The sequence below is a fragment of the Micropterus dolomieu genome, linkage group LG03 (genome assembly GCF_021292245.1).
Source record: "Micropterus dolomieu isolate WLL.071019.BEF.003 ecotype Adirondacks linkage group LG03, ASM2129224v1, whole genome shotgun sequence".
In the NCBI taxonomy this organism is placed as follows: Eukaryota; Metazoa; Chordata; class Actinopteri; order Centrarchiformes; family Centrarchidae; genus Micropterus; species Micropterus dolomieu.
The window spans coordinates 15,125,900-15,139,997 of record NC_060152.1 but is presented as its reverse complement, the minus strand read 5'-3'; the positions used below and the strand labels follow the sequence as shown (position 1 = coordinate 15,139,997).

Here is a 14,098-nt window from a genome sequence, read left to right as displayed (position 1 = left end):
AGGGAGGATGATGTGCTTTAGAAACATCATTCGAGTTTGTTGCACAGTGCTAATCTTCATGCAGAGTTCAGTGAAGTGGAGTGTGCCTTGGCCTTTGATAGGATTAATACGAATGTTAATTGAATAACAGCTGACATAGCCTTTAAATAGACCGTGTGTGAGGTTGTAACTGCGCATGTTTGATGTCAGTGCTTGTTGTCTTGATGCAGAGTGTTAAAACATGTGTTTAAAAGGTTGCAGCAGTGTACTGTGGCTCCACCATACTGAAGTATTGGTTAAGTTAGAGCACTGCTGAATGTCCATCTGGTCAGAACATGGCCCTGAACCTTCAAAGAGTGCTCTCGACACTGAAAAAGCCGGACGCACTTACCGTACGCACTAAGTCAGTGGAGTGGAATAGTGTCTCCTTCCTTTTGATGGCACTGCCATGTCAATTAAATCCCATTCATCGAAGCAATACACCAGCTGACCGTGTGAATATGGCTAACTGTGTCTGTTTCTGAGGTCAGTTGAAAATGTTAGATCTTCATATATAAATTGTCACTCCGAATGTGTATTCTGCCTCCACTCTGGACCTTCGGTTAATTCAGAGCACTTTTAGAAGTCCTGTGGCATATTCAGAGCTTCACCCTCTGAATATTCAGACTGCACTCTGGGTTCTGGCCAAGGAGGAGGTGCTGCAATGCCTTCCAGTGTTTACACCACTAGCCAAATGGGAGCAATCTAAGCCCAGAAGATTTCTTCTAAGCTAGCTTTCACTGCACACAGTAAAAATAACTCGCTTTCTGACAGCTTTTAATTCACACGCAAGGCAGATGGATCATTATTAGCGTGGACGTATATTGTGACAACAACTAAAATTTATTTCACACTCTGACTGCATTAACACATCTTTCCGATGTTTTCCACTTTTCCACTAACTGAACCTGAGTGTACTCTTCCTTTGGAGCACCGTCTAGATTCATCAAAGGTTCTCTATGGTGTGCTGTGGGAGTCATCTAGCAAATGACCTCATTCAGGCGACACAAAACATATATAACCAGTGGGAGACAAATTTCATTTCATTATTTTCTGTGACCCTTCATTGATCTGTTTGAGTTTCTTTCTTGTGTTTGTGTGCATTCATGGATGTGTGACCATGGTTGTGTGTGTATGTGATACTCATCTCATCCCTTTGTCATCATGCCTTTGAGGGGAAGGTGAGAGCAGGTAAGGCCACGTGTCACCGTGGCACATGGATGAGTTGGGAGATTGTTGCCAAGGTAATTGGCCCGTTTGTTTATGTTTTCTGCTCTCCTAGAAAACATGATAGCATCTCTAGCACCACATCACATAATTACTAATTACATATACACATCAGTCATTATTGCTCTCCTGGGTTGGAAGGGTCAGGCACCTCTGTTTTTCCTCCGATGTTAAAAAAATGTCTTCATTACAACAAAAAATCCAATCCAGGATTGGTTTTCTTTTTTCAGTGTAAGCACCAAACAAAGCATCAGAGCCCAATTGTTATTTTTTTAGTTCTTGATACCGATATATAAATAGTTATTATTAATAGTGGTAATAGTATTGTCTGTACTGCGATGGACTGGCGACCTGTCCTGGGAGTACCCCGCCTTTCGCCCGATGTCAGCTGGGATTGGCTCCAGCCCCCCCGCGACCCTGTACGCAGGATAAGCGGTTGACAATGGATGGATGGATGGTATTGTCTGTAATGACATTTCTAAAATATTTCTATTTGTACTGATTGATTTGTATTCCACAATATGCCATGAACCACCCAACATGCTGAGGTGTGGGAACCCCTTGTCTTAACAGATTTCTTATGTACTTACCATAAGGTGTGCCGTGTAGGGGAGCAGCCAGAACAGATCTTTGACCCAAACCAGCCATATGGCCCCAACATGGTTGCCCAAGTACAGGCCATATGGTCCAGGAATGGCTGCTGCTGCTGTCAAGTGGTTTCTTGTGGAGTATTCTTAGTGGTTCATGTTAAGTTTTTTATGGAGTTGTCGTCTTTGCCTCACCACCTACATTAACTACCAGGAGGAGAGAGAAATAAAAATAAATAAGGGTGCTGGGTGGTAAATAACTGTAAGATGCGTGTTGTATTATCAGTCCCCTGTATTTGCATGGGAAGCAGTTCCCAGGATTTAAATGAAGGGTGAAGCTTGAGCATCATCTAATTGAATGGCCTGAAGCAGTGCAACAGGCTCCCTCTGCTGTGCTGGACAGATTATGTTGGAAGTTTGTGTGAAAACTTCCACAGCAAGCCGGCCAGACAGACACAAAGTGTCATCATTCATCATATTTCAGACACCCTGCAGTGATTAATCAACTGACAAATAGGATTTGACATATCAATTTACCATTGGGCCTGTAGATATGAGGGATATTAAATGTGCTCTTGTAATGTAACCTGGCCCATGATTAAAACTAGAGATATTGTGTTTTGTTTAAACATAATCTAGACAAGTTATGTTGTGTTGTTAAGTTGTGATTTAAAATGTTGTGTTAAAATACTATCTAAAAAGATGTAACGCTATATCATCAAGATCTCTTTAGGATCTTTGCAGCGCTGTCAGTGCCAGTCCTTACTTCATGGATGGGAGTTTTGTTATCCTATAGATACAAACTTGGAGCTAAGACTCAGAGGAGAAACATGGGATAGCAGCATTTACCTCATACTCCAGCACTAGATTCAAATCCAAAATCCCATTTGTCATGGCATGTGAACTAAACTTTTTTTGTTAGGTTTATTCACATGAGATGTATATACTATTTTAAAATTGTATCAGTAAATAAGCTGTATAAAAGGTAAGAATTAATACATTTGTAAAAATAACTGTCATTAAGAGTGATAGGTAACATAGCAAGTTTGCTGTATGACTCAATCATGGAGATGTCATATATTATCTATAGAATGACAGATTAGCTTTTTTTGGTTTGACTTTCTCTATGTCACTGAACTGAACACATCTGCAACGCCCAGGGCCTCCTGCTCTCTTCATCTGCAGCCAATAGTGTGTGTTTGTCTGCATGTGTGCATGTGAGCAGTCCTTGACTGCGGTGGATAGGTGCTGATTAGCCAAGCTGCCAGGGTCTTTTGTGCTCCTCAAACGGGGGTATAATTGTTCTTTGTTCAGTGCTCAGCATCTCTTTGAAGTCTCTCATTCAATTTATGTCCTTACAGATTCTCTCTCCCTTCTCTATGGTGTCCACCCGCGCTTTTTTTTCTGGGTGTCAGACCCCTGTGTTGTAATTACAGTGCAATATATATATGTATAGAGGGATATACAGTACATGAAACATACAGGAGCAGATATGGATATAAATGGATGTAGGGGGGACCGGCTGTAACACTTTTTGCGTCAGCAACTATAACTCGCTGAATTTTTTAGCCTGAGTTCTCAAATTTTTATACAAAGTACCCACATCTGTTCACTACAAATGCTATGTAAATACGAACATCTTTGTACATCCTTAGGTCTAACAAAAAAGATGTTTGTATCTGTGTGTGTCGATGTGTGTATATTCTTCTCTGATTCTCTCTTGAAGTGGGCCAGTCCTCACCGGTACGCAGTAAAAGCACTTCTATATTTTACTCTTTGGCCGATACACACGGCAACATGTGAAAGTGAAGAACTGGTTACAGTGCTGACAAATGAATGCTGGTAACCCTGCAGTGCAGGCTTGGTGGACCCAGACTGCAAAGGGCACACTGTAAAATATTAAAATAGAAAGTCCCTGGTTGTATGTATAGCACTTTTTAAAGAAGTGCTAGCTGTTTTAGCATAGTGGTTTGAAATTAGAAAGGAAAAAATGCATCACATGTAGCCTAAGAAACTACATTTCAGTCTAATATAAGTCAAAAATTCTATCTGCAAGAGTAAAAAATACTAATATAGTCTTGGTCAAAAATGTACCTGTTTCCAGACTTGATAACCACCAAGCCTGATTGGGGAGGAAGTAGGTAAATACTGAAATGATCACATAACTCCTATCTTAGCTCTAATTGGTGGAATTGGTGTTGTTACAACTCTCCTCATGTTACAACTATACCCCTAACAGAATCCCGATCCTTGTCCACAGAAATCTGAAGACTACGCTGACATTTTGTATGAGTATTTTATTAAATCACAGCAATCTCACATTCAGATGGGACAAACTAAAAATAACTGAAAGCCTATTCCATCACCAGTAACATGGAGATAAATAATAATCTTGCCGTTGCCTCTGATGGTTATCAGGCTTTTTCAAGTGAGCATCATTACATAGGCTATTTCTGTACTCTGTCTCTTCCGCAGGGATGAAGATTGTCTTTGACAGTGAGTTTAAGAGCACGCCACTATTGTTTCTTTCAGTTGCTGTCATAATTAAATGGATCGCAGGTTTTAATAAACTGCAATAGTACTGTGGTGAATTATTTCCAACCAGCCAAGATAATGCAGCCTATTTTAGTTAGTCTAAGACATAATGTGGCACATAACTGCAGACAGACCGGGAGAAGAGAGAAGTGTATGTGAAGGAGAGAATCCTGTTGGTTCTTATTGCCAAATCTCCCTAAGGAGAGAGCCGTTTCTGAAAAGCATTGGCAAGCAAGCTAACGTGTGTAGAAAGAGAATGAGGGCAGCCTCTTAGAAGAGAACTGTAGTTTAGCCTTTTTTCTTTGCAGGCAGACTATAGAGAATGGAGGGAAAATGAGAAAGATAACAGGACTGGGAAAACCTGTTGCCTGCTTCAGTTGCCAAGGGCTACCTGTTGCTAACAATGTGTGTATGTGTGTGTGTTTATTGTCTGGGAGCAGATAAAGAATGCAGCAGCTAACGTGCTAAGGGAAACCTGGCTCATCTACAAACACACCAAGCTGATGAAGAAGATCGACCACTCCAGGGTCCGCAAACACCAGCGGAAGTTTCTACAGGCCATACATCAGTGAGACAACAACTTACACGCACCCACACACTCAAAACACACACACACATGCATGCACGCAACAGTGCCGCTGAGCTGATGAAGGCTTTGAAATCAGCTGTACTTTCTATCCACCCACAGGTTGAATCAACGCCGATAATCAGATAAAGTGCATGAATCCCTACACACACATGCACACACACAGAGACACATGAAAATGAATCATCATCTGCTAAAGGGCAGGTTCACTCCAGGCAAATACAGTTGTGGGACTGGATAATCAGTGCATTGTGTACTATTGCATACACTCTGATCATAGCATCTGTACTTGGTGTTGTTGATGATGCAAATACATATAGCAGAACTTAATCGCGCATTGTAATTCATCGGTGGCTGTCTTGTTAAAGGTTGTTTTACTCAAAGGTTTCCGGATATCCTCTGTCTAGCATCAAAATTAAGTGGCCCTTTTTTGTAGCTTGCCCCTTTGATCTTCAATAGTTCAGCCTAGTCTTGACAACATTAACAAGGGCCTTCAAAAGCCAGACTCAAGAGACCTAGCACGTGGACTGTGGATGAGTGGCTGACTCTGTGAACGAGTAATTTTAAGGGGATATGAGTACTTTTTCTGGTTTAGACCTGTTAGCGAAACAGGGAGGGTGGTTCAGGAGGTGCAGCCTGCTAAAATCAGTGTGCACTTATAACAGAGAAAGAAAAATTATGAAAACACAGATTTAGTTATTAATTACTGTATTGCATTTTGAGAGTCAGCCAGGTCTTATTTTTAAAGAAAGATTATTTTATTTTATATAATTTCATTCCCCTTATTTTATTTCTCCACAGGTCATACTCCCCTGAAGGTTCCTTAATATTAAAATTACCCCATTCATTTACTCCAGAGCTTAAGGTCTCAATCTTATTTCAACATTAAATTTTGCTATGTATTAGATTACAGTGTTTCAGAGCACACTGTGTGCTTGCTATGTTTGTACTTTCAAATCCAGTGACACACTGCAGGTAGAAATTAAGCTCAACTAGGCAAGGTGACCGCTCCACAGAGTTGTTGTCTGGACCCAGAGGGATTAGCTCTCTGGACCGCCCGCTGTGTATTTACTGGGTTTCAACTTTGTACGTGTGTTTGTATATTTAATGTGGGTATGTATCTGTTTGCAGATTACGCAGTGTAAAAATGGAGCAGAGGAAACTCAGTGATCAGGCTAACACACTAGTGGACCTCTCAAAGGTGAGACACACATCTGTTTCCTTTATTATTTAGGACATGCACGTGCACTAACCATCGTACAGGTTAGTAACTCATATCTAACGTGCCTTTGCCCCCACTCCCCACCCCAAAATATACCACCACATTCCTCCGTTGTAGCGCTGACCTGACCGTTTCTGTGACTTTGTGTCTCCTAGCAACCGGAACAAGTGTTAAAACAGGAATGACTGAGTGAGAGAGCGAGGAGGGAACGAGAGGAGGGAGGGGAGTGCTTGTGTTTTTCTGTTGCTGTGTGGGTGTCTGAGTGAGAATGTGAGCGCACATGTGTCTATGTGTGTGTGTGTGTGTGTGTGTGTGTGTGTGTGTGTGTCTCTGTGGGTGAGTATGTGATTGTGAAAGAGATTGTGAAAGAGAGAGAGGGAATGAGATGGAGACTTGAATTGAGAGGAGAAAAAAGATCGAGGGAGGTGTGTGTGTTAGTGTCTTTCCGAGGAGCAATGCCTTTAGCACCAAATATTTTGCAATTATGCCATCTCAATGACTCCATCTCAACTGGCCACTTGTGCGTTTACCATGGTTACGGAGGCCAGGATGTGCAAGGCAGGGACACGCTGCCGCCTTCCTTTCATTCTCTCTCTCTTCTGTCTTTGTTATAACTCCCACATAGAGACTACCCTCCAGCCTCTTCTTCGTTCCAGCTTCTCTACTCCCTCTTGGACATTTTTTCCTTTTGCTCAGTGTCTTACTCAGTCCTCCCTAGCCTCGCGCTCACCCTCTTTCCACTTTTATTATACTCTCAAACCCCTTTTACTGTCTCTTCTTATTCAATCCCAAATCATTTTCTTGAACAAGCTTTAATAAAGCAATCCTTATAATACTCGTGTTTACGTATTTGCAATCTGTCTCCTCTCTTCAAAGTACTCTGTGTGTACTCTCCCTCTTTCTTCTCTTCTCTTCTCACCTCTCCTCTTTTCTCCTCTCCTCTCGTAGATGCAGAGCGTCATGTATGAGCTTATGTCGGAGCTCAACGACCGCAGCGAGGACTTAGAGCGTCAGATGCTGTCATTGGAGCAACGGGTGGAGCAGCTCACCGCCGGCTTCAACACCCTGCCTGCCCACCTCTCGGCCACCCTCAGCGCCCAGCACGCCGCCCTGGTCCACTTGCTTCGAGAGAGGGATGCGAGGGATGGCAGAGGAGGTGGTGGAGGAGGTGCTGTGGTCCCACTGTCCCCAGCTGCCTCTTTAACCACTGCTCCAACTTCAGTTTCTCCAGTCCAGGTCGCATCTCCAGTGCTGCCCCCATCCCAGGTCCCTACTTTGGCCTTGGAGTCCCCTCAGTCACCCCCACCACTGAGCCCAGAAGAGAGCCTGGAGGCCAGTCCCAACCTCAACACCTGCACTTCTAGCTGCTGAAGACAGCTCTGAGGACGAGGAGAAGACAAATATGGAAATGAAACAGGGAGAGTGTGGGGGTCGGGGGGCCTGTGCTAGTCCTCTCACTTCAGACTAAAGGAGAGGAACGAGGAGGGAGGTGGGAGGTGATCCTCTGAAACTAACGCTCCATGAGGGAGGGACAGGATGTGACTATGAGGAAAAATAATAGGATTAAGATGGAGGGCCAGTATGAACGATGAGACATGTTAGGGACTTTGGGGCGCTTTCCCTGACGAGGAAAGGAGAAGAAAAATGGAGATAAAATGGAGACTCTAAAAGGTGTGTGTGTGGGGAGAGGGGGAGGGGGGTTGTCAAGAGGGTGAGAAATGGAGGTAGAGAGGATGAAGAGGTGGAAGGAGAGAGAACGAGAAATAATTAGGAATAATTATATGAACTCAGAGCTCCTAAATGGAATCACTCATACTGAAAAAGGCCTTTATTTCTCCCTCTATCTCTCTCTCTTTCCTCCCCCCCTCTCCCTATCCCTCTCTCCTTTCATCAGGAATTAATGACCATGACTTTTTATCCTTATGATGTATTTTCTATCTGAATGCTAATTGTGTGTTAACGAGCATCCCTTTAACAGAAGGTTCGATCAATACGACCATGATAAAAAAACTAGTGGCATGCGCCATACACACACACACACACACGTATAAATACACACACAACATATATCAACACGCCATCCATGCAATACAAGTTAACACAGCACAAACATCTTTCACAATGCAGGCCCTATTTAAACTCACACAAACAAATGAATGCAGCAGCCCACAATATAATACTAAAGCCTATACTGCCAAGCACTCAATGCACTGTCAATCTCCACAGACCACTGCCAAGCGATGTGGACACACTGTAAGAAATGTTCATCCAAACGACTTATCTTTTGTGGGTGTGAGCTAATGCAGTAGTTTAGACTTACAATGCATAGTTGTGACATTTTAACTACTCCGTTGGGAGAATCATAACCATTCATTGAACTACACAAATTACAAATCAAGTTGAATTTAGTTGGCATGACACTGAGAGCCATGACTCATCATAACATGTGTTTGTGATGAGGAAGACAGAAGCAGATGATAAAACAACCTAACACAACTACAACAGGACTTCATTACTGCATTTATGGAATTACAGATTATGTTGAACTGATGTTTAAGTGTATTTGTAGGTTTGCTGTATTGAAATGAGTCTTTAAACATTTTTTGATTGTTTAATTTATGTGAATGTTTCTTATGAAACCCTCAGAAAAATTATAGTTGTATCAAGTGCATTAATACTGGGATGGTTGTTGCAAGAAAGAATAGATAACAACATTTATTAAACTGGCATTTCAATCTGGTTGATTAATTTTGAAGGTGGTATCACAACTATGAAACACTGACTACAAGAACGAGCCTTGCACAAACCTAATGCTCCACATTTGGTGTGTTCTCATTTCTTGTTGTTAGATTTACTGGAGTCTATCTACCGACAGGTCTGCTGCAGACAGTTAAAATAACAGTCAAAATGTTATCCATCAATAATAAATTATCTGCTTATTCTTTTACTTAGATTTGGCTTACAGTAAGTCAGGGGAATCTGACTGACTGGGATGCTATAGTATCTGTTGTTTTGCTTTCGTTCTCTGAAAAAAATGTTAGAATTACTAAAATATGGATTTTTACATTAGTAATTTAATTCACTTGGGAGAGGAAATTTCTTAGCTGTGTGATTATAAGTTGATGTGATTAATATTTTTTTCAGTGTTTGGTTGGGTCTATGACCCTTTATGAAGGGAAGAAGACCTTACATACTGCCATTATTTTTCAAGCTTGCAGTCCCAAAACAACGCACTGTTAACATGAATGTATTCTGTGTAAAGAAAAACACTCTCGCTTGCTCGATCACTTAAACTGCCACGCAGACAGAGGAACAGACACCCCCACACACGTACACAGATATAAACACACCTCGACAACCAAAGTGCTCTCTCTTTAAATGGACTTCAATAAGAGGCAGGGAACATTGCTGTCACTGGGGACAAAAGATAGCAGGAGGCGTTGCAGATATCTTGACAATATTTCTGAGGGAATAACTGTGAAAATCTGGGCATGGACTTGTTACAGTGCTGTACAAGGAATGCTCTTCACTGCTTTAAAACAGATCAAGGTGGACTACGGATGAACACAAGGGAACACAAATTAACCTTATAAAGGATAAATGGCCATGAAGGAACAGCTGTTTATGAAATAAATACAACATAGAAACAAAGATTATAATGGTGTGATGGGGAAAAAGACAAGCCTATCCTTGCATTGGAGACAATATCGAAAACTGTCTTATAGCGACACGCTGTGGCCGAAAAACTGAATTACATACGCTTGGAATATTGTATAGTATGCTGTTAACGAAATCTAGCTTTGTATTGCTTAGTCTTTTCTACCATTATGATTAAACGCAGTTCTAGCTGATATCTAATATTACTAAACTATAGTATTCTTCTCATTCATCATGACAATTATGATATATGTATTAACAATACGTTAAATAATTATGAACAAGGAAAGTGCCGTTTGAGGTTGAAATTATTTTGTAATTTTATTTTATCAGAGAGAATTAATAAAGTATATATCTATAACATTATAGCTTCCATGTTTTCTGTGTCGCAATTATGTATTCTATTATTTATTTTTATGTTTATTTATTTAAAATTGCTTTAGAAAAATAAAACGCACTTTATTGTAGGCCTACAGTTCACGCAGTACAGGTTGGATGGTTTCATTCCGTTTCATTCAATTTCCTGTGTGACAGCAGAAAGCACATTTTGTAGGTAATTTTGTGCGTCCCCAAACCGGAGGAATTTACCGGATACAACCTACTGTAACAAACTAAGTTTAGAGTTGGCTATTTTACATATTTATAACAGTGTGAGAGCGGCCAACTCACTTCTGGAGCACAATAAAGTTGTGTATATTGTGTTTGTAACGAAAAAATTAAGAGAGTTATTTTTGCACCGATGTGAAGGATGTTTACATTCCTGGACGACCATCAGGACGCTATGGATTCAAACCACAGTAAATGATTCCAACGCGTAGGTACGTCACACTGATTTTAGCTTGCTCATCCTCTCGCGATATTTGAAGGAAGCTCATTTAGAGAACTTAACTTTAGCTAATTTCTAAGAGAGTGGGTTGTGTTCTGAAATGAGATTTGAAATAATCAATATTATTTGTCTTTAGGCGTCAAATTTTAGATGTTGGGGCTAGCTACTTAACTTTTGTACTTAGCTTAGCTGGACAAGTGGATAGAGTTACTTGGTCTACAGTAAGGTAATTTAGTTAGGCTACCTAATTAAGCTAATGCTATGTAAGTTACTCTGAAAAGATTTTTGCAAATTTCAGTTTACTGCAGCAGCTTTTGCTTCTTTGAGCTAAAGTTAGTCTTAGTCAGATTTTCAAATAGTGTCAATGGTCAAAATAGATGGCAGAATTACAGCCAAGTTTGTCTTTGTGGGAAGTGCAAATACACTGCGTGTTAAAAGTTTTAAAGGAAGCTGGGATTAATTACTTTTGAATGTGTGTAAACTTACGTTTTTACACAGTACAAAGTAATATTATGTAGTGAGCTGCTGTGTGTGCATCTGTCTCTGTGTCTGTGTTAATACATATGTGAAATCATCCAGACCTGAGACAGTTTGTGTCCAGCCTCTGTTTACATCCCATTCTCCCTCTCTTCAGTTCTTCATGCCTCAACCTGCAGCCAGCAGATTTTAGTTTCTGCTACACCAGTGTCCTTTATACTGGTATCAACATCATTTGGTCAAGTGGAGACACGTGTTGGACATGTGGATGGTCAGTGTAGGTCTGTATCTGGTTTTATCTTTGTCAATGTGGGCACCAATTCCACATTTTAATTCAGCTAATTAGGGTTGGCTGTTTGGGTTGAAAAATGGTATCCTCAATATGTTTCCCCTGCATTTGTATTCAGCACAAGCAAACATTATTGGTCTAAATTAAGTTACAGTTGGGGAAATGTCAAGTTTTTATGAAGTGTGTTGGTTATGATAAAGTTTGCAGTAAACCTCATGCAACCTTTACCTGACGTCAGTCAATGCAACAACAGTGAATATAAAGTACAATAGTTCAGTTGAACTGTGATGACTGTGCTGGCGGACTGAGAATAAACTTAATAATAAAAAATAAAAACACACAAACAGAAGGAGAAAAAGTAATTTTGTGTTTGCATTTACTGGTTTGGCTGATGTGGCTATAGAACAGATTTTCATTTAGGTCCTTGCTTAAATTATTATGTCTGAAATGCCTGTGGTAACAGGTCACTCAGTCAGTCATATTGCAAGATTGTTTGCGTATTTTCCATTTTTCTATGATTCAGATTGCCAGTAAGAGATGCATTTTACAACAAGACTGTTTGCTTTAGGATTTGTTTGTCAGGAGTCATTTTCCTTAAGGATATAATCCTTATGTGAAGTTCATAGTTTAGCAGTGAAAAATACTCACAATAGGCAGCCATGGAAATAGGGTGATGTAAGTTTTTTCTTATCTCTTTGACTTTTTCCATCCATCCATCCATCGTCAACCGCTTATCTTGCGTACAGGGTCGCGGGGGGCTGGAGCCTATCCCAGCTGACATCGGGCAAAAGTCAGGGTACACCCTGGACAGGTCGCCAGTCCATCGCAGGGCTCTTTGACTTTTTGTTTGTTCATTTTAATGTCACAATGTAATTAATTGTGAAAAAAAAAAAGATTTATAATTGGCTCACTGGCCATAGCTCATGGTGTGAAATAATGAACATCAACATACTGAGATCCTATCAAAAACTTGATGTTGTCTTACTGATTGATGATATTTGGGTCAGAACTATTGAAATTAAACACCAATGCTTGTCTCCAAGGTGACCACACACTAACGTTCCCAGGGTTTATCATATAAATTTACTTGAGCCTGAAGGCAGTCACATCATTAACACATCTCACCTTAACAGAGGAAATTGATTGTAATTTTTTTAATAAAACAGGCATCATATCAACGCAGCATGCCATATGTCTGTCTAGCCCAGGGTGAAAATAAAACAGTAGCAGAGGTGTGAATGCCACGAAGCCTGAGGCAGTACACTGCCCAGGGAACAGCACATACCCAGATGTGATGAGCTTGTTATCTGTGTTATTTACTGGTGGGCTCTTCTGCTCCCAAGGCATTCATCATCTCTCTCAGGCTATGTGCATTTTCATGGTGGTGTACTATAATTTTAAGGCCAAGGTAATGTTCAGAGCCTAGTTTTTAAAACTCATCTCTGCTTCTGTCTTTCTCCCTCCAACTGTCTCTCTGCCTTTTCCATTTCAGGATTGCTATTCGAGCCGAGGATAGAAAAGGACCCAGAGAAAATGGAAACTGGGATTTAGTAAGTTTTTAATCATATTCCAGGAATGAAAAGAACATGACTCCAAGAACATTTTACAAAAAAGCAAAAAGAAGGAAATGGCCAAAATGTAATAAGATGCATTAGGAGAATAAATAACAGCCACATTTTCACAGGTTATAAGCCAGTTATTATAATAAACAATACTTAACATTACAGCTGACCTATTTCCAATGTGAAATATGTCTGTTTAGTCTTAAAAAAATGCGTAGCTGTGGCTCAGCAGGTAGAGTGGGTTTTCCACTATTCACAAGGTTTGAGGCTCAATCTAAGGGCTGCTGTCCATATGTAGAGTAAGACACGGAACCCCAATTGTTCCAGATAATTAGGCCTTGGTTAGTGCTTTGCATGGTATTTCATTGCCATCTGTGTGTGTAAATGGGTGAATGAGATTGTAAAGCACTTTGGATGAAAGCGCTGAATAAATGCAGTCCATTAAAAAAAATCACTTTCAAAAGGAGCGTCATAGTGTGTGTTCTATGCAACGAAACAATGATGCCTTTCTTTCCCTTATGTTGCTTTTTATTCTCATTCCCTCTGACTGCCAACATTTCATGTGTGTGGATGCCGTAAGTCGGCCACCATTATCACCTGCCTGTCCTGGTCCACGAACATGTGGTACACCTGTCAACTATAATCATCATCAGAACAACCAGCCCAAATGTCACCAGGTTCTGTCAGCAGGGGGTTGTTCCCATCGCAACGGGATCTTTTATCTCTAAATTCCTTTTGTACTGACCGTAGATATGAGTGGTGTAGTGGAGGCTTCTACCACCAAAACATATTATGATGTTGAGATGTTGAGATGTTGTGAGGGGGGGGGGGGCACACACATAACAGGAGCAAGTACACAAATGCGCACACTCTTGCTTATTCTCCCATCCTTTTCAGAACAGTAAAACCCATCTGACGGCCCCACCAGTCAAAGTTCACTACGAAGTGGAGATATCGATGAACCCCTTATTTTGATGCTCCGTGTCCTGGTGTTTCCCTGGCAACTAGAGGGACAGATCCACCAACACACACTGGTCTATGCGCGTGCGGGTGTGTGCCCATGCATGCATTTGTGTTATGTATGTATGATGAGAGAGAGTATTGAATTCAGA

General features: G+C 40.9%; 1 protein-coding gene and 1 long non-coding RNA gene across 3 annotated transcripts in view; both read left to right on the top strand.

Moving 5' to 3' along the window:
- Nucleotides 1-7,665, top strand: part of kcnn3 (potassium intermediate/small conductance calcium-activated channel, subfamily N, member 3) — a 48,596-nt gene extending 40,931 nt beyond the window's left edge. For both annotated transcript variants that reach the window (XM_046045161.1, XM_046045162.1), the window contains exons 8-10: nt 4,808-4,935; nt 6,085-6,154; nt 7,124-7,665. In XM_046045161.1, the coding sequence (XP_045901117.1) occupies nt 4,808-4,935; nt 6,085-6,154; nt 7,124-7,546 (621 nt within the window). In that variant the 3' untranslated portion in view covers nt 7,547-7,665. The remainder of the gene's footprint in view (nt 1-4,807; nt 4,936-6,084; nt 6,155-7,123) is intronic.
- A 3,086-nt stretch (nt 7,666-10,751) lies between these two features.
- Nucleotides 10,752-13,150, top strand: LOC123969028. Its single transcript, XR_006824612.1, has 3 exons — nt 10,752-10,884; nt 11,293-11,416; nt 12,917-13,150. It is a non-coding gene; the product is annotated as an uncharacterized LOC123969028 (long non-coding RNA).
- Nucleotides 13,151-14,098: the final 948 nt, after the last annotated feature.